We start from the raw sequence: 22,793 nt of genomic DNA on the forward strand, positions 1-22,793 counted from the left end.
CTACCGCAGCCACTCAAGCCTGTGTATCCACCACAGTGTATGCTATGCGCTACCCTGGGTCGTGTTGACAACACACGGTTAAGGCTAGGCGCCTCTCGGTGCTTAGACGCTCCATGCCTCGGTGCTTAGCATCCCACCATGTCAATAACACCTGCACTCGGTGCTCCGATTCTTCGGTGCACCAGTACTGTATTCTACCTCACTCAGTGTTCTCGGTGCTTCTGCACCTTTTGGTGCCCGAGTGCTTCAATACACCGGTCTATACCCTCCCGTGTTTAAACAACGCCCTTCGGGCCATACAGACATCAAGCATGGCTAAATTTCACACTTACACGTCCTGCACAACTCCCCCTGCTAGCACGGCTGAGCCGTATGGGGCGTTGGGAGCCTCTGGCCTGGCAGCAGGCTCTAGCCCTTGCTCTGACCCCGGCTCAGCCCCCTGCACCGGGGGTCACCCCGGATGTTACAGAACCGGATGTCAGCATAGCTGAAGAGGTCCATGATACATTTTCGATCGCAGTTTCATTGGATGGTGGCTCCTTCCTTCAGAAGCAGCCCTACCTCCCCTGACCATTCCTTGGACCAGCAAGGCGTCTCGGCAGGTAGCCCAGTGCTCCCCTTCTGTACTCTGGTACGGGAGCAAACAAGACGCTGGTGTCCGCCGTACTCACCAGTCTGTCCAGCCGGGCGAATGGTTTATCACACTGGACCGAAAGGACGCGGATTCCACATTTCTATTCATCCAGCGCACAGGAAGTATCTCCGCTTTGCCTTTCAGGGGAGCAGCTTTCCGTGCTGCCATTTGGCATCTCCTCAGCCCCCCGCACGTTTTCAAAGTGCATGGATGACACTCTAGCTCCCTTGCGGCTGCAAGGAATCAGGGTGATGAACTACCTGGATGACTGGTCAATCTGTCCCAGTCGCAGGAAGGAGCAGTGGCCCACACAGCAATTGTGACGAGCATCTGTTGAGGCTGGGTCTCACTCTAAACGATGCCAGAGTCAATTAATACCGGTGTACGGTCTACTTGGGTCTCGGCTGGATTTCCTTACGATGCAAGCCTAACTGTCGGATGACAGAGCAGCTGCCATTTGCAACTGTCTGGCCCGGTTCAACAAGGGTTCACAGTACAACTGGTATTGTGTTAAAAACTATTGGGTCTGATGGCCGCGGCCTCATCAGCCACCCAACTGGGGTTACTCCACATGCGCCCGATCCAAGTGTGGCCTTCTGGCTACACCGCAAGCGCGACAGACACCGTCGGCTGAACGTGTCTTGCCTATGCTGGGAAGCCCTACACTGGTGGAGGCAAGCCTCTCACCTGAGCGGAGGCGTATGGATGGGAGTGATACACAACTTACTTTCCCTCCGGGCTGTCCATCTCCAGGGAATGGTGAACTGGGCGGCGGACCTTCTCTCCAGGGAGGTCCTCATCGTCAGAATGGCCCAAAGCGCTTTTGTATGCTTTCCTGCCGATGCCGCTGCTCCCTGCCTTCCTCCAGAAGGTCAGGAGAGACAAGGCAACAGTTCTCCTGGTGGTCCCCAGATGGCCCAGGAGATTGCTGCTCCTGCAAGGCCAGCCACTGCGCATCCATCTCCTGAGCCAGGCAAAAGGCACCTTCTGGCACCCAGAACTCTAACTGTGGGTCTGGCCCCTGAACGGGACCGCCTGTCTGCTTTTAGGGCTCTCAGACGCAGTTGTCAGTACACTGCAGAACGCTAGGGCCTCCTCCACAGGAGAGTTGCACAAATATAAGTGGAAGTATTTTCAAAATTGCTGCATGACCAGAGGTCATGACCCCAATTATTGCCCTATAGCAACTATTTTCTGTAAGATCTGTTAGACGCAGGTCAATCCACCTCTACATTGAAAGTGTATCTAGCAGCCATATCTGCATGCCATGTCCCCATTGACTCAGTGTCTCAGGCGCTCATATACAGCAACCCGTTTTTTGAAGGGTGCTCGGCGGTTACGACCTCACAGGTGGGCCGTTCTCCCCAAATGGAGCCTTGATATTGTACTGGAGGCTCTCACAAAGGCCCTGTTTGAGCCCATACACTCCATAGAGCTGAACTATCTGTCTATGAAGACAGCCTTCCTCTTGGCTAGCACCTCAGCAAAGCGGGTCAGTGAGCTACAGGCACTGTCGGTGTACAGCTCCTGCATGCATATTTCGGAAGATGGCAGCAGGGTGTCACTACGTACAAACCCTGCTTTCCTCCTAAGGTGATCACAGCCTTCCACATGAACCAGTCTGGGGAACATCCTCTGTCCGGTGCGGGCATGGATGTGTTACAGGAGCTCTGCGTCATTCTTACCAGCTCTTTGTCCGATTCGGGATACAGACCCTAGGACGGCCGCCCTTGAAGCAGCAACTGTCGCACTGCATTGCGGACACAGTCTCGACTGCTTATGATAGTGCCCGGCTTGCCCCCACCTGGGAGGGTAGCCACGCATTCTACCAGAGGGTTGGCTATATCTTGGGGCCTCGATGTCCGATATCTGTATTGCGACTCGCTGGGCTACGCCGCATACTTTCTCTAAGTTCTATCGCCTCAAAGTGATAGATCCTTCCTTGCCTTCAGTAGGCACGAGGGTCCTTGAGGTTGCACACTCACACTTCTAACCTTGGGTTATGCGGTTCCAACACATCCCTCGTATGCTGCTGTTCTGTCTCCCTCACTCTGGTACACTTTCCCATAAGTATGTTGTTGGTCGTCTTCGACTTGAAAGGGAACGTTCGGTTACTTACCGTAACCCTGGTTCCCTGAAAGAGAAAACGACCAACAAACCTTGCAAGGTCGCATTGGTCACCCTCATGGGTTCGATGCAAAAAGAGAAATGGCTTCTGTGGGCTGACTGTTTTGAATCCTCTGTGGCGGGATCGAGGACATCACCCCAGGAAGGGCCTATCGGCAGCTCTAATATAAAGAGCTCAGTAAATACCTACCAATAGGCAGGCATATCCCATAAGTATATTGTTGGTTAGCTTCTCTTTCAAGGTATGGTGAACGATTTTGCAGTATTATGTTCCTGAGCAGTTGTCATGTGATTAGTTATGTTATCAGTGATGTAGCTGTTACCCAAATCCTGCATGCTCTGCACACTGGTTTTCCATCCTGAACTACAAAGGCCTCAATTTTTTTTCATACCCAAAATATCCCCAGATGGATCATTTTATCCATTTGGCAGGGGAAAGAGGTCACTTTCGTTACTTGTACCATATACAGTGCCTTGCAAAAGTATTCAGACTCCTGACCAATTCTCTCATATTATTGAATTACAAATGGTATATTGAAATTTTGTTGTTTGATATTTTATTTTAAAGCACTGAAACTCAAAATCAATTATTGTAAGGTGACATTGGTTTTATGTTGGGAAATATTTTTAAGAAAAATAAAAAACTGAAATATCTTGCTTGCATAAGTATTCAACCACCACACATTAATATTTGGTAGAGCCACCTTTCGTGCAATAACAGCTTTAAGTCTTTTGGGGTAAGTATGTACCAGCTTTGCACAGTGTCGAAGTGATTTTGGCCCATTCTTCTTGGCAGATTTGATCCAGGTTGTTCAGGTTGGTTGGACGATGCATGTGGATCGCAATTTTCAAATAGTGCCACAGATTCTCAATGGGATTGAGATCAGGACTTTGACTAAGCCACTGTAGGACATTCACCTTTTTGTTCTTGAGCCACTCCAATGTTGCTTTGGCCTTGTGCTTGGGATCATTGTCCTGATGAAAGGTGAATTTCCTCCCAAGCTTGTTTTTTAGCGGACTGAAGCAGGTTCTCTTGCAGTATTTCCCTGTATTTTGCTCCATCCATTCTTCCTTCAATTTTAACAAGATGCCCAGTCCCTGCTGATGAGAAGCATCCCCACAGCATGATGCTGCCACCACCATACTTCACTGTAGGGATGGTGTGTCTTGAGGCATGGGCAGTGTTAGGTTTGCGCCACACATAGCGCTTTGAGTTTTGGCCAAAAAGCTCTATCTTGGTTTCATCTGACCACAAAACCTTTTCCCACATCACAGCTAGGTCACTCTCATGCTTTCTGGCAAACTCCAGACGTGCTTTCAGATGGTACTTTTTGAGTAACGGCTTCTTTCTTGCCACCCTCCCATACAGGCCAGTGTTATGCAGAGCTCTTGATATGGTTGACTGGTTCACCATTACTCCACTCCCAGCCACTGAACTCTGTAGCTCCTTCAAAGTGATTGTTGGCCTCTCTGTGGCTTCTCTCACAAGTCTCCTTGTTTGAGCGCTGAGTTTTGAGGGACGGCCTTTTCTTGGCAGTGCCTGGGTGGTGTGATGCAGCTTCCACTTCCTGATTATTGATCCAACTGTGCTCACTGGGATATCCAAACACTTGGATATTATTTTGTACCCTTTCCCTAATCTATGCATTTGTATTACTTTGTCTCTAACTTCTGTAATGCTCTTTGGTCTTCATTTTCCTTCAGATTCACAGCCTGACCAATTATCTTTCAACAGTGGGTTTTTATCCAGAAAATGTGACAGCAACTTTAATGGTTCACAGGTGGAGGCCAATGGTAAGGTAATTGTGTCCTCGTTAGGGCAATTTCATTCATCGGTGTAAACTGGGAGCTTCCACAGCACAGGGGTTGAATACTTATGCAAGCAAGATATGTTTTGCTTGTTTAGTTTCAACACAACTGTTTCCTATGCTGAACACCACACAGTTTAAACAGCAATTAGGAGCTGGGTAGTGACAGAAACCCTTGAGCTACTTTTGCATACCTTGGTAAACCGTGAACTGGGTAACCATGGTATAGAAAAATGGTTGCGGTTTCCAAACCGTGGCAGTCTATACCACGGTATACCGTGACATCCCTAACACTAATATTATTTTTCATGGTAGACACACAGAAGAAGGTCTGTTTCATTATGTGTGATAACTGTAACTTTAAAGTGTGTAGACATCATATCAGGTAGCATGTAGGCCAGGGATGGCAAACCTTTTTTAGCTGGAGTGCCCAAAGTTGGATTTTTTTTTTTAATATACGTCACTAAGTGCCAAGGGTGCCAATGATTAATTAGGGGTGTAAAAGGTTATACGGCGGCTAAACAGTAACTTTTTAAAACAATATTTACTTTCCTTTTTTTGTAATTAAGTTTTTATTAAGCAAACATACCAAAAAAACAGCAATCCACAATACAAAATAATCAAGAACATTACATGAACTAGGACAGAACCCTTCCATCAGCCCTCATCCCCTCGCAACCTCCCCAAACCCTGAACCCTCCTCCCCCTCTGTTGTCTGGAGAGAAGGTGTGGGGAACAATATTTACATTCCTATGACTAATGGGACTTCTGCTGCTGAATATCCGCTGACATTTTTTCAACCCATGGTTCATAGTCAGTCATTTTTAGAGCAACACATGCAGTACTCATGTCATCTGTCAGCCTGTTGCGCATGTTAGAAGTGAAATTGCTTTTCATTGCTTTGAAAGAATTTGGCAAAGAATTCCAGACTTTCAATATCTCATTTTCTGCACTTTCTGCTTTTTCCCCATCTACTCTGTCACACTCAATCTGCTGTAATGTTACATGCAGATCAGTGAATTTTCTTTTCCACACTGCACTTTCTTGAAATTCCAACAATTCCATTTCCAAACTTTCAAGTCCCAGCCATTCCAACTTGGAAATATTCAGCTGGTCAAACATGGCTGTGTCAGGACTGCTCATGAAAGACAGTGTTGCCTCCATGTTGCGGAACTGAATAAACCTGGCCGCAAATGCTTCCCTTGAAGCCCCCACGATTTTGGAAAACTGGTGGTAAACTTCCTGCAGATTACTGGGACTGTCTGCAAAGTGTGCAGATTTCTGCAAATGTGTTTTCAGGTTTGGGAAGTATTTGAGCTGTCCACAGTTAATGTCTCTTTCAAACACCTGTAACTTTCTTTCAAAAGCCCTGATATCCCCAAACATACTTTCAGCTGTTTTGCCAAAACCCTGCAATTTTTTGTTCACGTCATTAAAATGTTTGGTGAAGTCAGTGAAAAACATGAGGTTGTTAAGCCACACAATATCAGTGAGCTGTGGATAGTTTTCCCCTTTTTCATCCATGAACAGCCTTATTTCATCTAAACAGGCCACAAATCTCTCCAGCAGTCGTCCTCGGCTTAGCCACCTGACGTTATTATACATCAATAACGTAGAGTACTGTGACTGAACCTCATCAAGAAGCATCTGGAATTGGCGGAAATTTAGAGCTCGAGCCATGATGTAATTTACAATCTTTGTGACTATCTTAAGGATGTCATCCAGTTTCTTGCTGCTATCTCTAGCTGACAAGGCTTCCTGATGGATCAAACAGTGAAACTGGACAACTGGATGTTTTGCCTCCTGCACAAGGTACTGAATGAAACCTGATGTTGCACCAACCATGCTAGGTGCACCATCAGTTGTAACAGAAACTACTTTTTCCAAGCTGATATTTTCAGCCAAAAATGCCCCTCTGACAGCATTAAAGATATCATTCCCTGTTGTCCTCCCTGGCAGAGATAACAGTTTCACTAATTCTTCCTGCATGTTTTCACCAGCTGCATAATGCACGATTACTGCTAACCTTGCATGGTTACTGACATCAGTACTTTCATCCAGACACAGTGAATAAAACTCTGACTTTTGCAACTCAGCGGTGAGCTGCTGGCTAACATCTTCAGCCATGCGCAGGATTCTGTCTTTGACAGTATTTCTACTGAGTGGCATATCTGTGATGCGCTGCACAATCTTATCCTTGTTAGAGAAGTCATGAAATAAACCAGCACTAGCCAGCATGGCACTCTTGATATATTCACCATCGGACAAGGGTTTGCCATGCTTTGCAATGCAATGAGATAATTTGAAGCTTGCAGCCACCAAATGGTTTGTTTTTTTAAGATAATTACTAAAAACAAGAGTCTGGTTTTGAAACCTCCTCACTGCCCTTTGAAGGAATTCTTTCCTTTCACTCTCATTAAGATCTGTAATGTTTTATGTTTTTGTGGTTGGTGTCAAAATGGCGTTTTACACTTGAGGTTCGATAAACAACACTTTCATTACAAATAATACACAGCGTTTTCCCTTTACTGTCAACCATTCCAAATGTTTCTGTCCAACCCTCCTGGAAGGATCTACCACTATCTGTCTGAAGTTTAGCTTTTTTGATTGTGCTCATTTTCTTAACCTTCACTTCACTTTTCAGTTAACTGACGAGAATGTTTTTCTTCAGAAGCATGCTGAAACAGGTTGTCTTACTATCTCCCCAGAAGAGGTCTCTATACAACAGCAGCTTTCAGCATGAACAGCTATCCCACTATTGCAGATATTTGCTGGGTGCCACTTAACAAAAAATGGCCACAGTTAATAATGCCCACCACATCCCCTCCCCCCATCCCCATCATAACTGCCAGACCAAACATACACTCTCTCTCTCTTCAACCCCATCCCACTCCTGTTCCCCTTTATATTTCACTGGGCACTTAATGCTGGTCTCCCCTCACCTCCCATAATTTCCACTTGTCCCTTAGAACTCGCAATCTGTTCTAAGCAATTCCCTTACATTCCCCATTCCCTGTCCCTAAGTACACTGCACATTCTAATCTACACTCACATGCTGTTCTTGCTGGACACTGCAGACGGAGAGCGTGGCTGTGGTAGAAGGCAGTGGAAGACTACTTCGCTGCAGACCAGTGGGAGGCAAAGTGAGGCAGCAAGACTGATTAAATTCAGACAAAAAATGAATAATTATGAATATGCATGTTCTTTCCATCCCTAGATCCATTTTTGCTCACAGATTATATTATATTTTTTTGTAAATTTACAATAGTGATAGTGCACCTCACAGAGACCCATCAACTTTTGCATATGCCCCTCTATATATTTTGGACAATGAGACTCTTTAATCCTTATTCAAGTAAGATCAATCAATCTTAATTTTATATAGCGCCTATCATAGTGGAACATCATCTCAAAGCACTTCACAGCTTGTAAAAGAATAACAGTGCATCATACAATAAATACATAATTTGATTATTATATTGCTAAACTACAGTAAAATACATAAATCACATTTCATGATGCATTAAGTTTAGAATTATAATGCTAAATATCAGTAAAAGCAACAATCACAGTGCATCATACAATAAATATCAGACGTTTGCTCAATTGGCTCGCTGCACCAGTAACACTGGCCATAATTGTTTTGTTTTTTTGTTTGCAGTTGCACAGTGGCAGCCATTACCGCTGTACCGTCATTTTTTTCCAACTGTATATTTACTTACATAAAACATATCTACTTTTTTTACATTTTGTAAAATAAATATTTAAAAGACGAGTAGCAGATAACATACTTATTAGAATAAGATTTCTGTGGTGTCAAACTACCTTGAAAAAAAGGAGTATCCACAAATGTACTCTGCATATCAGAGGCATAATTTATTTTGAGACGATTGTCTTTTGAGAATTTACAACCTGCTTTTCCCCACTGACACATCCATAGCTGACCACAATTACATTTGATCCTCCATGGGACAGACTTACTGTTTTTGATCAGCTTTTTGTTCCCAGGGTACTTGAATAAAGCAGCTCAGCAGCATAAACAGCCAACCATGAACGTGTAGATAATAACAGCTACAGTTAGCACTGCTTAATTACTGGGGGCGGGGCCGTCCTTGCAAATCAAACTGACTGGCTTTCCAAAGTGCCACTCAGAGGGCGTGCAAAAAAAAATAAATAAAAAAAAGCAGATAGCTGCTCACTTGGCGTGCCAACAAATACGACTTTGCGTGCCACTCTGGGCACGCGTGCCATAGGTTCGCCATCGCTGATGTAGGCTAACTACATGGTGGTTATAATAGATAATAGTAATATATAGTCTTTTATTATATTCTTTTATTTTTAGTAACCTATTGTAACTTTAAAACAGATATTTAAAATAAAAAGTCAAAGTCTAGTTATTTCTTGTGACGCTGGTTGGTGCAGTCTATCAGATATCCTAGAGAGGCCTTCTCACAGACAAGCCGGGCACTAGATTTTAAAACCTTTGCAACCACAGTTAGCCCCAAGCAGGACTTGAACGTTTCATGATGTATACCTAGTCCCGGTCAAGATGGCGCTGTTAATGGACTTTTCAGATTGAAAACTGCTCTCCACCCCTGCACAAAGTTCACAAGAATAATGGAAATGTAGTCTTAGCATTGAAAAAGTGATGAACTACACTGATCCGTTATAAAAAAAACTGTTGGGCATCCGATTTTAAGTCTTTGCACATCTTTTTAAAAACAGTTTAAGAAAATGGGTTACAATCTTAAAATGAAAATAGCAAAAGTCACATCACACAAATAGGATCTACATGCCTAGTAATTTTGATTTTAATTCACCTGGTAGTTTTAGAGAACCACAAGGGTGAATTTTTTTTTGTAATGTTACTCTATTGGAAAATACAATTTTTTTAACGTGTCAATAAAACAAAAAACTACCAAACAGAACTACTCCATTTCGGGGTAAAATTGCACCTGCCAATCAATTAATGTTAACCCCCCCTTTTTGAGCTGTGCAATAAATGCGTTTAACATGGGGAGTTCAATTTAACTGTGCCACTATAATATTTACAATATATTTACGTTGACAAATATATTTGTAAATATATTTTTATATTTTAAAAAGTATATGTTGCCAATATATTTATATCTTGGAATGACAATCATTTGCATATTTTAAAATATATTGTTCTATGTTATAACATACTGCAATATATTTACCAGAAAAATACAGCAGTATATTGTAACACATATTTTAAAATGTGTATTTTCCACTTACTATATTTTCAAAAATATATTTTTTATATATTACATTTCCATAAGGGGTATTTGCCCTCACAGCAGCGGCAACAGTGAGACCGGTGGAAGAGCAAGAGAGGAGCAATCCAGACCCTCCCAGAAGCAGATGCCAGCACAGTCCGGACGGACAGCACATTCCAGATGTGCGGGATGGCAGCAAGGGCCTAGGCCTTGGCCTCCCACTCCCTGGCCCAAAGCATCTCCCAGACAACCCATGGGGTCTCCCATACAGCAAGAAACAACCACTACCTAATAGGCATCTCCCATACCGCAAGAAGCACCCACTACTGTATAAGGCACACGGCCTTGGTTCAACACCATCGATACGGTCAGTTTATAAGCAGTGAAGAACTGGCTGACCCCTCGGACTGTGTCTGAGATGCACAGCTTCTTGGGTGCTTTGTGAAGATCTTTGCATGAAGATCGTCAAGCTTTACATCGGATGACAGAGACAGGTAGCTGAGAGGAACTACTGAGTCACCAATGAGAGATGCTGGCTGTAGTCTAGGCTGTACAGCATTTCCACCCCTATCTGTATGGCTGGCACTTCCATCTGTGCATGGACCATGCATCCCTGCAGTGGCTCTCCCCGGGGACCAAGGTGTTTTACGGACAGTAGGGCTAACTTGTCTCTCCGGGAGTGTGCTACAGGCCATGCACAGGGGACCTGGCATCGGAAATTTCGGTGTGACCAAGTACTTGGGGCGCCTGCAGGAGTGATTCTACTGGGTGTGGGGGAAATGCAAGAGAAAAATGCTGCTGTGCAAATTTAAATTTTCTTGAGGGGCTTTCTTCAATTGTTCTGTAAAAGCACACTTTCATTTACATACCATTACTTTTAGTAATCTTCAACTAAAAGTAATGGTATAATGTTTTGCAGTTTGTCCTTCATTGACAAAATGTATCACAAATGTTCACTTACACCATTAACATCGCGGATTTCCCCAGTCTCCTACCTCAGTGTCTCTTTTATGACGGCCTTCATGTAATGCATCTGGGACAGGTGTTCTGCAGTGGGGATGCGCCGCCCTGGGCAGACTTCAGCAATCTCACGATACAGCCGGGTCTGAACAGCGGGGGCTCTGGCCAGGTGGTACAGGGTCCAGGACATTGTGTTCGAGGTCTGGAGAATAATATTATGCATTTCAAAATGATGACTTATTGTGTACATGCCTCCCATTCTTATTTCTATTTTTAAATAGGTAGCCTGTGTTAGGGTTAGGGTTATTTAAATGCTGTGTTTTTAGGGTTTTTAAATGGTAGCCTGTGTTAAAGTGCTTTCACCCGAGTTCAGGAGCTGCTCTTCAGTTCTAGATCAGCCAATGTCTTTATAGTAAGAGGAGAAACCGGCTCCTTCTGCTCAATCCATGATAATAAAACACTCAATAGTGCGAGATTAAGAAATACTAAAAGAAACTGATGCATAGTTCACACACCCTAGTAAGTCGCCTTGGATAAAGGTGTCTGCTAAATAAACAAATAATAATAATAATAATAATAATAATAATAATAATAATAATAATAATAATAATAATAATAATAAACAACAACAACAAACATTTCGACTGGCAGTATTTTCATCAGCTGATCACGTCATTCCTTTTATTGAGCTGGAAATACAGCGCTTTGCCCTAAACTGAGACAATGTGCTCTGAACTAATCTAGATGTCTGCTGCCATGTTCGTACACATGTCTGTAATATTAGGGTACAGTCCTTTATATTACAGAGTAGATTATTTTTGGTTTTCAGCATGTTCTGGTTTGATCAGCTAAATGCAGCTGATTGCCTGGAACCTACAAGGTCCAAGCTTCTCTACACTGCAGTACAGCACTGTTTAACCAGACAGCGTGGACTCTTTCCTACAGGAATTCAGATCAGTGCTAATTGAAAGATGTTTTTATTTTTAAACACGTGTTTCTAAAGTGGACCACCGATTAATTGAGCTCTATTTTATTTTTACACATGACCATAGACCATTAAAAGCAGCATTCGAAAACTTTAAAATAAATGACTACAGTATTAATACATAAGACAAGTATACAACATTCATGTTATGGGCCAAAAAAAAAGAAATTCTAGAAATAAAAATAATTTGTACTTGGTTTTAACGCCATCTGAAATCAGGGGGTTGCAATCTGCCAGATTTATTACTATGTATTAGCATTTTCCTAACTAGTTAATCTGCTTTTTGAACCTGCTCAGTCCGGTATTCTGTCAAGTTCACAATAGAATATGATATTATACACACTGGTCACACCATCAGAGATTCTGTAAAATAAGGTCTGGTGTTTTCCTGTTCTTAATTGCATTGCTTTAGCTGTACAGCAGTGGTCCTCAAAATGGGGGCATCTGTACATACCAAAATAATCTCCCCCAATGACCCTGACACCTGGCAAGCAATAATCTCCCCCAATGACCCTGGCAAGCAAATAATCTCTCCCAAAGACCCTGACACCTGGAAAGGAAAGTGAAATAATCTCCACCAATGACCCAGATACAAATAATCGCTGTCTCCAGCGCCACAGGGAGGAGCCCCACTGTCTCCAGCGCCACATGGAGGAGCCCCGCTGTCTCCAGCACCACAGGGAGGAGCCCCGCTGTCTCCAGCGCCACAGGGAGGAGCCCCGCTGTCTCCAGCGCCACAGGATGAGGACTTTGCCCCATTTGTCAGCATTTCCACTGATAGGACTGTCACTGGCAGCATGGCCACTGCCAGGATTGCCCCGGCTGGAGGAACCATCCTGGGCACTGTCAGCATTGGCGCTGCCAGTGTTGCCACAGGCAGGCTTTCCGCTGCCAGGACTGCCTTGGCTGAAGCAGCCAGCCTGTAAGCTGTCAGCATTTCCGCCCGTGCACCCATTGATGCCTCCGTGCTTTGGCCAGGACTATAGGCAAGACTTTTGGGCTTTTAAAGGGGGGGAAGGTAGCCTTTAACCCTTTGCGGTCCATTGTCGGACCTGATCCGACATTGCAATTTTCCCTTTCCGGTCCAATGTTGGACCCTGTCCGAAATCATCAAAAAGACGCAAAAAACAGGTCTCTAGACGTTTTTTCTCCGGAAAAAGCAGAGAAAAACATTCATTGGCCGAGTGAGACTGATAGGAGTCGAGATAAACCGAAAAAAAGGGGGGTGTATCTCATGAATACTGATAGACCCGACACCACATAGATAACACGGACATACACAAACAAGATAGCTGCTTCCGCATCCAGCGCTCAGAGAATATCACAGACATTTGCAGAGCTTTTTGAGATGTTATAGTAATAAAATAACGACTTGGATCGCATTACTGAGGAGTTTGGTGATAAAACGAGTGATCAAGAGATGATTTATCGGTATGTACTATTATTATGAGTTATTTGAAAAATATAGCGAATACTTTTAAACAGCGTGTCTAAAATAAACTGCGTGTGTGAAAATAAATCGGACCTGACGCGCCTGACACGTGCTGAATAAAAATGGACCGCAAAGGGTTAAAACACGCAAGCAGCGCATTCATACCCCAGAGCTGTCTGCGTTGTGTCTATCTTTCTGGCCTGACGTCACCACCCAAACTATCCGTGACAGACCCTGACACCTGGCAAGCAAATAATCTCTGCCAATGACCCTGACAAGCAAATAATCTCTGCCAATTACCCTGACAAGCAAATAATCTCTGCCAATGACCCTGACACCTAACAAGCAAAGTGCCCCAGGCCAGGGGAGCAATCATGAGTGTGAATGCTGCGGCGAGCTGCCTGGGTTATTTGGAGTGTTCCCTTATTACCATGCTGTAGCTCTTTTGAGCATTTATAAAGTCAGTTCTAACAGAATGAACCATCGTACAAAAAGAGAGATGATTGTAATGAGGGTGGGGGTCCCAAGACAGTCACGAGGGGTTTTGAACCCCAGTTGTATGGCAATGCCATGAATTCATTGCAATTTGTCAGCAGGGACTGCATTTCATGTGAACATGTATCTGCATGTATGCACTTACTGTGTCGACTCCTCCCAACAGCAGTTCAGTGAGACTGGTATAGATGTCACTCAGGGAAAGTTTATTACTGGACAGCAGATAGGTGAGGTACATTCCCTCCACAGTCTCCCCTTTCTCTGTTTTCTGGTGAATCTCCTTCACCTTGCGGTCGATCAGCATCTTTGCTGAAATCAAAGTGGGAGACAGGACATAGAAAGGCTCTGAACGGATTTAATAACACATTAGATTACAGGGCATGAATAACATTGCAATACCATGGCGATTACCAGTGATTCCTGGTCTTACAGTAATTACCGTGCAAGTACATGGCAATGGGCTTGTGAACAACACTCAACTGATGTAATAACTTTTCCATGTAATTGTATCACCTGTATTTACTATTAACAAACATTAACATTGATAGTTAACTTGTTATTACTATGTTACTACACAGTTAAAAATGCTATGTAATATATTGGAAATGTAGTTTACCCGTCAGTAATAAAGATACCTTCTTTTAACCTACCGAGTAACTTGATTCCAAGGTCTCCTCCACTCACCCTTCAGTTACAGGTCATACAGTTAAAATGCAACACAATACAGTTCTAAAAGTTATCCATTATTCCCATTATTATTATTATTATTATTATTATTATTATTATTATTATTATTATTTATTTCTTAGCAGACGCCCTTATCCAGGGCGACTTACAATTGTTACAAGATATCACATTATACATTATTTCACATTATACAGATATCACATTATTTTACATACAATTACCCATTTATACAGTTGGGTTTTTACTGGAGCAATCTAGGTAAAGTACCTTGCTCAAGGGTACAACAGCAGTGTCCCCCACTGGGGCTTGAACCCACAACCCTCCGGTCAAGAGTCCAGAGCCCTAACCACTACTCCACACTGCTGCCCAGAACATCACACAGCTCACACTACAGGATGCACACTTGGATACATTCAAAAAGAGGAGGAAGTGTAAGGAACCCCAGGACGATCCACCTTACCGACATCAGAGATGTCGTCCCAGGAGCTGACGAATCTCTTCCAGTAGGGCAGGATGGAGCGAGTCCACTTGGGGAAGAAGAGGACAGTCTCAGAGAGAGCCAGCATGTCCCCCACAGCCCGGATGAACTTCTGTGTGTCCTCAGGAATCTCCTCGTCAAGGCATCCGAGACGGGCATCGAACAGGATGGACGAGATCCCTGGAGAAAACCAGACAGAAAGGCAGAAGAACATTTGAAAATTAGTGAACGAAAGGAGGCCATCAGTGCTTGTCCAGTTCCTCGTAGCTGGTTGACCTTAAAACATTCATGTAGGGTTTTAAAGGATCCCAAAAATTCGACATGACATGATGATTACCAGACAAAACCTTTCAAAATGGCTATTGGCACAAAGTTTATCTTACAGGTTCTTTTTTTTTTTTTTTTTTAAATCACTGAAATGGATTTATAAATTTAGCAGTTGCCAATTAATTTTTACCCCTTTTTTTCCAAATTTGAAATGGCCAATTGCATTTATGCGAAGCCCACCGCTACCACCCCTGTGCTGACTCGGGAGTGTCGAAGACGGAGGACAACACAGCTCTGGGAAGCTTACAGGCAAGCCCGCAGGCGCCTGTCCCAGTCTACAGGGGTTTGTGCTGGTGCGCGGTGAGCCGAGGACACCCTGGCCGACCTAAGCCATCCCCCCACCCCGGGCAGCGCTTGGCCAATTAAGCACCCCCCCCGGGAGCTCCCGTCCACGGTCGGCAGTGGAATAGCCTGGATGTCGCCGGTTCGAGTCCACGCATCCTGCATTCCACGCGGCGCGCCTTTAATGGATGCATCACTCGGGAGCCCCTAATTGTACAATTTTTAATTATTTGCTTAAATGTAATTAAACCTGTATATACATTTAACATATTTGTGAACTCTTTTTGAAAAGCTTACCGTATTAAATCACATTGATACATTGATACTATTCCACAGGGACGCCCCTTTAAATCATGGTGTGTGTGAATTAACCAGGCTAAGTGATCACTCAGGACTAGCTCAAGACATTTTGGGTCATTATTTCCGAGCTATTGGTAGATCCTTGGTAGATGCTGTTATTTTGCCACAGACACAGCAAGGTAATAAGATAAACCCATGTAAGTGAATGACACATTTCATTTAGGGTCCTAGAGCAGGTACTGACAGCCCCCTGCTCTCCAGTACCTTCAAAGCCAAACTTGTAGAGCTCCCCGGCCAGGTTCTGGACTGCAGTCCCATCGGGACTCTGCTCCCGGAGCCGGTAGATCCTGTGCAGGAGGTCAGTCACCACCTCGTTCACCACGGGGGCGTACGCAGACACCTCCCGCAGCTTCAACATCTTGGGGTTCAGAGCACTGCGGATTCGGTACCACTCCGTCCCCTTGCTGCAGAAGAGAAATAATCCAGTCTGATAGGGCAGCTGGATATACAATAGTGGAAGCATCTGATAACTGGATCAGAATCAGCACTGAGTATTAATAAAATATCTGCAAGAGCTTTTCCCTGTCATCTTCATTAGATACACTACATGTACAAATATAAGTGATATAGGCTAATAGTGTGACAGACATTCCATTAAATTTCCAAGAACGCTGCAGTTAGGTGCTTGGGGTTACTTTGAATGGAACATTGACCTCACTGTGCCATTATACGACAGAAGAGGGTGATTGTAAGGTGAACAAAATAGGCACTTATATTATTGCAATTTATAATTAGAACAATTTAAATCCTTATACTTCATGTGGTGAAAAGCCTAAAGGTGATTACATGTGTTAAATATCCTGTCTCTTGGCTGTGTGCAATAAATGAAGCCCACAGCATTACCCTGGTGTTGTTTTTCTTCTATTAAACTAACAGCAGTAAAATACTTAAAAAATACCTTATATTGCTATCACACTTATGCAACACATAGCATTAATCTTAAATATGAGTACTACTTTGTCTCAATTTTTTCCTTAAACTATGCAGGGTAAAATACACATCTTCTATGACACATTTAACACAGAAATAAAAATAAGGGGTGACCAAATTAAAGAGATTTATCCTGCCTCTAAGGCAGCTTATTTAGATTTTGTTTTTTAAAAAAGGTCAAATTATATGGATGATGTGATTATTTTTTTGTAATTGTTTCAAACTATTTGTATCATATACAGTACTCAACTATCAATGTAAATACATTGTTAAAGAAATTAAAAGGGCACATGGAGACCTGAAAACTATTGTATCGTATTGCTTTGAATTATGCTCTGTGCTCAGATATCAGATAGATGCAGCCCTCGAATAAACACCGCTCTCAATAATGAAAAATAATAATAATCCTTACCCCAACTCAAATAAATGCAGCCCTTAATAAAGAAACACACACAAAACAGTGTGGCAAAAATTACAAATAGAAACAAAATTAATTGAATAAACTTGAATAAAATGTATTTAAAAAAATACAAGAATACCACAGGTCCACAGCACTATGTACTGGTTTTTTTTATCTATATATTCATCTTGAGTTTTATAAAGAACACAGGGAAGTGTGAAGGTTTAAGATATGAAGCACGAACAAAAAAGTTTGCCCTCGCAGCATCCTGATCTGAATCACAAAAAGGTGCAGATTTAATTTTTATCAATGAATCTCTAAAAACTAAACATTCCCATTAAATTATATGTTTATTTTTGGTAGTTTAAAGGTTGTGTTTCTTACATGTTTCTTCAGTGGGAATTTCCATCTGTATCACCGACCAAGCCCTCTGAAATATCCTCACTTCTAATTGGCTACCGACCAGCGATGACATCACCGACTTAGTATGAACCGCTCTTACTAACAAAAAGTATTGTCTTAAGTACCCGTGGTGTAACTGAAATAGAAAGCGCTTAGTTCTAAACTAACGAGTAACAACTAAGGACTTAGTAGAGACTGTACATTCTAACTGAGGAATGAACTTACGCATCACTGGTACAACCCATGGCTGGAGCGAGACATTTCTTTTAGTGAGACTAGCGCTCGTCATTTTGTGTGGCAAACTTTTATTTAGCTTTGTTTTGTTTTATTTTCTTTATACCATTGCTGGTACCCTAGTGTCAGCATGGTGTGGTTAAATCTGCATGACTGGGTGGCATGTCAACACCAATACTCTGTGTCTTTCTCAGCATTATCCAGGGACTATCCACACACGTAACATATTACCCAGCTACAGGCATATATTGAAGTTTATTTATGTGGGTACAAATTGATCAGGATGGCAAAGAAGTCCTACAACTTTAAACTGAAAGCTGTTGAGCTCGCAATCAGATCAGTGTTTGACTAGGTGAGGTCACATACCCGTGTAGCATGGAGAGGGAAACAATTACAAGAGACGTGTCAATTCAACACCGAGGAGGTAGGTTTATTTTCTCACAGCAGTTTCTAAGAGTCGCAGGGCTGAACTCTTTAAAATACAGTGCGTTTCCTTCTCTTCAACCAGCAAGACAATTAAACACATGGTCTCCTAGTCCAGGATGGACACGTATCACATAAACTAGCAAATGAGATTCGGAAACGATGTATTTCCTTTCGGAATGAGGTCTTTGAGGATGATCCTAAAAAAATAAATATTGCATTTTTTCATCCTTCGTATTTGGTTTTTATTGGCATTTCCTGACAACACATGCACAATCATCTACACACTGTTGAGTGGGAAAGTCGAATTCGGACGTAAATTCCATCTCCCTATCAGTTTCTGAACAATCTGATGTTGCACTATCTTGGACCTTACCTGTGTACAGTCACCCTGTGTTGCTGAGGAAAATTTGAATTTAAACTGTCAATGACACAACTTCGATATGGCAGTGGAACGGTATGTTTTTCTTTCCGTTTGTAGATTTTTGCTTGCCATTGTCACGAAGTGATCTTAAAACTCATTCCGTGTACAAAGTGCGAGCACCTTTTTTGAGTGAAAAGTATATGCGGCCAAGATGTCCGACTCTTTGATAGAAACAGTTTAATGTATTTGAAGTCTTCCCACTAATGATGGGAATGGGAATGTAGAGATGGGAGCCCAGCTAACAAGATTGAAGTTTTTGCAGGTATCAGGCTTTTAAAGACAGTCACCCACACCTGTGAGCAGAAACTGACCCAAGACTGTCACAGCTACTGGAAGCAGGCCGATCTTTGGGAAACAAATTGAACATTTGTGAAACTGCAACAAATATTGACTGTAATGTGTTTTAGAAAATATTTTTAGCAGATGTGCACAGGCCTGTCGTGGTGTTCGCAGAACCAGTCCGAGCTGAGCCTGGTGCAGAGTTTGAATCCTGTTGGGAACGTGCTGAGTTATTGGATGATTTAAACTAACCTGTATTGATTGAAATATGATATACTCTGTCAATAATTATAATAATACTGTATATGTTCCTTTCAAATAGATCTGTATGCTCACTAGAAAACAATGGATAGTTGTGTGCAGTCTGTGAAAGCACCTGCTAGGAGTCAAACTCAGCAGGCTCTTATCATAAGTTCTTGTTAACGCATTCCAGTTTTATGAGAAAAGTAGCCAATTTCTTTCGTTACTTTACTTTCATTACTTTCGGATAACAGAAGGTAGGAGTATTAGAAAATGCTTACGGTAGTGTCTCATACTAATCAACCCTAAAATTGGCAAAAGGATAGGTTGTCTTAAAACCTGCTTTGACTGGATTTTGTATGAACAGAGAAAGGGTTCAGACTTAATTCAGTAAAATAATATTAGCAACTGTTATTAGTGAAGTAACTGAATTAGAAATACATGTTATAAAATCATTTAAAGTTAAACTGTTATACAAATAACTATTATTGTTGAAAGAACATATTACAGTTAAAAACTAAAGAAGTTCAGTACTAACTGACTGTCAGAATATTGTAATAATTGTACTGTATTTTAAAGAACATAAAAACAGCATAAATAATATCGCAGCAAATTATGAACAGGTTACAATGATTTGAACTAAGTAAACTGAACAAGTGTTAATGTTAGAAAAAAAGCTTGTCTGTGCCTTTGTTATTAGTGCACATACACTCGTATTGTTATTAGTGCACATACACTCGTATTGTTATTAGTGCACATACACTCGTATTGTTATTAGTGCACATACACTCGTATTGTTATTAGTGCACATACACTCGTATTGTTATTAGTGCACATACACTCGTGGAAGTCTGTAACCTTGAAAGGAGGCTAGGTATTGCAAATTAGTAAAAACAAAAGGTTAACCCTTTTAGACAGAACAATATTTGAAACTAAAAAAACTATTTGATTTTATTTGATTGTCTTGTTACTAAGCATAGAGGTTTTAAAAAAAAGCATTCTGATCTAATAGAGTGACAAAACTCTGAAGAGAAATAATATGTTAAGTATTTTGATCCAATAGGAAACATAATATTTAAACTAAAAAGTGTTTTTGCTTGTTAAGGCTCTTCTGAAAGACTGTAAAAGCAGGAGCGAGCATTTAATTTAATCATTTAAGAGTTAATTTTCTTTCTCCAACTAAACAAAAAATCTTTTAGCCATTACAATATCCATTAAATTAAAGAATATAAATGTTTAGTTTATAAAGGTTTTACTGCATTAAAAAACAGGAACGATTGGAATATTAGACAAATAAAGTGCAAACTATATTCAATAATTTTAGTACACAATAAATCTACAGAAAAATAGCCTTGCCCTTATCCGCTTGCAAGCAGAGCGGTGCTAGATATGGAAGGTTCTTTTTGGCAGTCAAAGTGAGATTTACTTGTAGTCTGCAGTTTTGAATCCAAGGTCTTTCTATGATAAGAAAACTTTGTCGCAGAAGGGAGCATTCCACGAATTAGGGGAGTTGTGTCCAGTCACAGTTCTTATCAAATAAGTAGCGACTTTAGTTGGGAGAAAACTGATTTCATGCGATGAATTTGGAGAAGTGCTTACAATGGTGTTTCATATTAATGAAAACAATAGTCTTAGCAAGTAAACAGGGTGTCTGGATCCTGCTTGTGCAGGCAACTTTTAGAAACAAAGAGAGGTCAGGCATAGTCAGAGAATGGCACAGTTAAATCAGGCTGTTATATTTAACTTGTTTATTATAACTTAAATTTAAATTAAACAAATTGAACTGACCACTGTATGCTTATTCAAAAGGCAGTCTTTGTCAAATACTTTGTTAACACACATTTGTATATGAAGTTAAACTGACCCATTGACAACACACTGAAAAGGTAACATACTATGTGGCTAGGAGGGACATATTTTTTTACTTAGCTTAATATAATCAAATAGAGCTGTTGTTGCATATAAAAACATCTCTCATATATACACATATACTTGTATTATATTATAGCAAGGATTCTGTGAACTTTGGTCCACCTGACTTTTCAGAAAAAGAAGGAGTTGGAAAAAGAGAGCGATGGAATCATGTTCCAATATTTTTTGGCAAGAAGTTATATCCAATCAGTTTTTGAAAAGGAGTTGAATAGATCCTTCTAGTAAGTATCATTAACTTAAAGATAAGAAATGTCAAGGCTAAGTGATGATTAGAATTACTTGGGACCTGATGTATTCAATGGAGGGAAAAACCTATAAAAACCAAGGTAAAACCCCAGTCAAGTATCGCTCAACTCGCTACACTACACTTCCATATCCTGGAAGGTAAGCATATATTTTAATTCAATATATTTTATATTGATGCATTGCTATAAGGTATAGAAATTATGTTTTAGTCTTAAGAGAGTGATATATATTGAATGTTCTACAATTTAGCGTGCATTTTACAGCCTAAGAGCTAAATATATGATAACCATATCTGTATTACTATATTGAAGTATTAATGCTGTTAAACCTGTAAAGCACTGGATCGCCCAGACTGCTTTTTACTTGGGATTTATGGTGGTCTGAGCAACCAACCAATCCAATTTTTTTTTTTTTTTTTTTTTTTTTTAATTTTAGTCATTGCCAATTAGTTTTTATTATTTTCTCCCCAATTTGAAATGCCCAATTATTTTTAGGCTCAGCTCACCGCTACCACCCCTGCGCTGACTCGGGAGGGGCAAAGATGAACACACGCTGTCCTCCGAAGCGTGTGCCGTCAGCCACCCGCTTCTTTACAGTCTGCAGACTCACCGTGCAGCCGCCTCAGAGCTATAGCGTCGGAGGACAACGCAGCTCTGGGCAGCTTACAGGCAAGCCCGCAGGCGCCCGGCCAGACTACAGGGGTCGCTGGTGCGTGGTGAGCCGAGGACACCCTGGCCGACCTAACCCTCCCCTCCCCCCGGACGACGTTCGGCCAATGGAGCGCCGCCCCCTGGGAGCTCCCGTCCACAGTTGGCTGTGGAATAGCCTGGATTCGAACCGGCGACGTCCAGGCTATAGAGCGCATCCTGCACTCTAGCGAGTGCTTTTACTGGATGCGCCACTCAGGAGCCCCCAATCCAATTTTTCAACATAAGCATTTAATAAACCGAAAAGAGCACTACTACTGCTCTGATTCGTTAAAACTTCAAATTAATGAGTCTGTGTGATTTTCTTTATTATTAAAAAGTCATCTGGATACGTTGCAAGCCTAGTGCATGAACAATGTCTGAAACATCTTAATGTCCTCCTGAACGTCTCCCCTGAGTTTAAGAGTGTGCTCAGAGCATATACATGAATAAAAAGAGTACGTTGTGATAATTCTTGACACCATTGTAACTGTCTGTTTGTGTGTTTCTGATATCAGACACCTTGGGGTATGCAGAAATAACAGACGTGCGCTGAGCAGAAGTGTGTGCTTGTTTATATCCAGGAGGAGAGGGTCTGCTCTGCAGGAACTACTACATGAAAACCCAGGAGCCCAGAAGTAGGTCAGTTTAGGGGATGTGGATCCCAAACAGTATAGAAAGGGATTGCGTAGTGTAGTAGGTTCCTGGAGCGGGACGTTCCTTTTAGTGGGACTAACGCTCGCTATTTCGTGTGACAAACTTATTTTGAGCTTTGTTTTGTT

General features: G+C 42.0%; 1 protein-coding gene across 1 annotated transcript in view; it reads right to left on the reverse strand.

Annotated features, from left to right (window-relative positions):
• LOC117404073 (sterol 26-hydroxylase, mitochondrial-like) overlaps window positions 1-22,793 on the reverse strand; it is a 79,745-nt gene that overhangs the window by 16,575 nt on the left and 40,377 nt on the right. The window contains exons 3-6 of the mRNA XM_034006751.3: window positions 16,020-16,219; window positions 14,829-15,026; window positions 13,827-13,990; window positions 10,805-10,971 (exon numbers count right to left, since the gene is read on the reverse strand). Coding sequence (XP_033862642.1) covers window positions 10,805-10,971; window positions 13,827-13,990; window positions 14,829-15,026; window positions 16,020-16,219 — 729 coding nt within the window. The remainder of the gene's footprint in view (window positions 1-10,804; window positions 10,972-13,826; window positions 13,991-14,828; window positions 15,027-16,019; window positions 16,220-22,793) is intronic.

The sequence above is a fragment of the Acipenser ruthenus genome, chromosome 10 (genome assembly GCF_902713425.1).
Source record: "Acipenser ruthenus chromosome 10, fAciRut3.2 maternal haplotype, whole genome shotgun sequence".
NCBI classification, from domain to species: Eukaryota; Metazoa; Chordata; class Actinopteri; order Acipenseriformes; family Acipenseridae; genus Acipenser; species Acipenser ruthenus.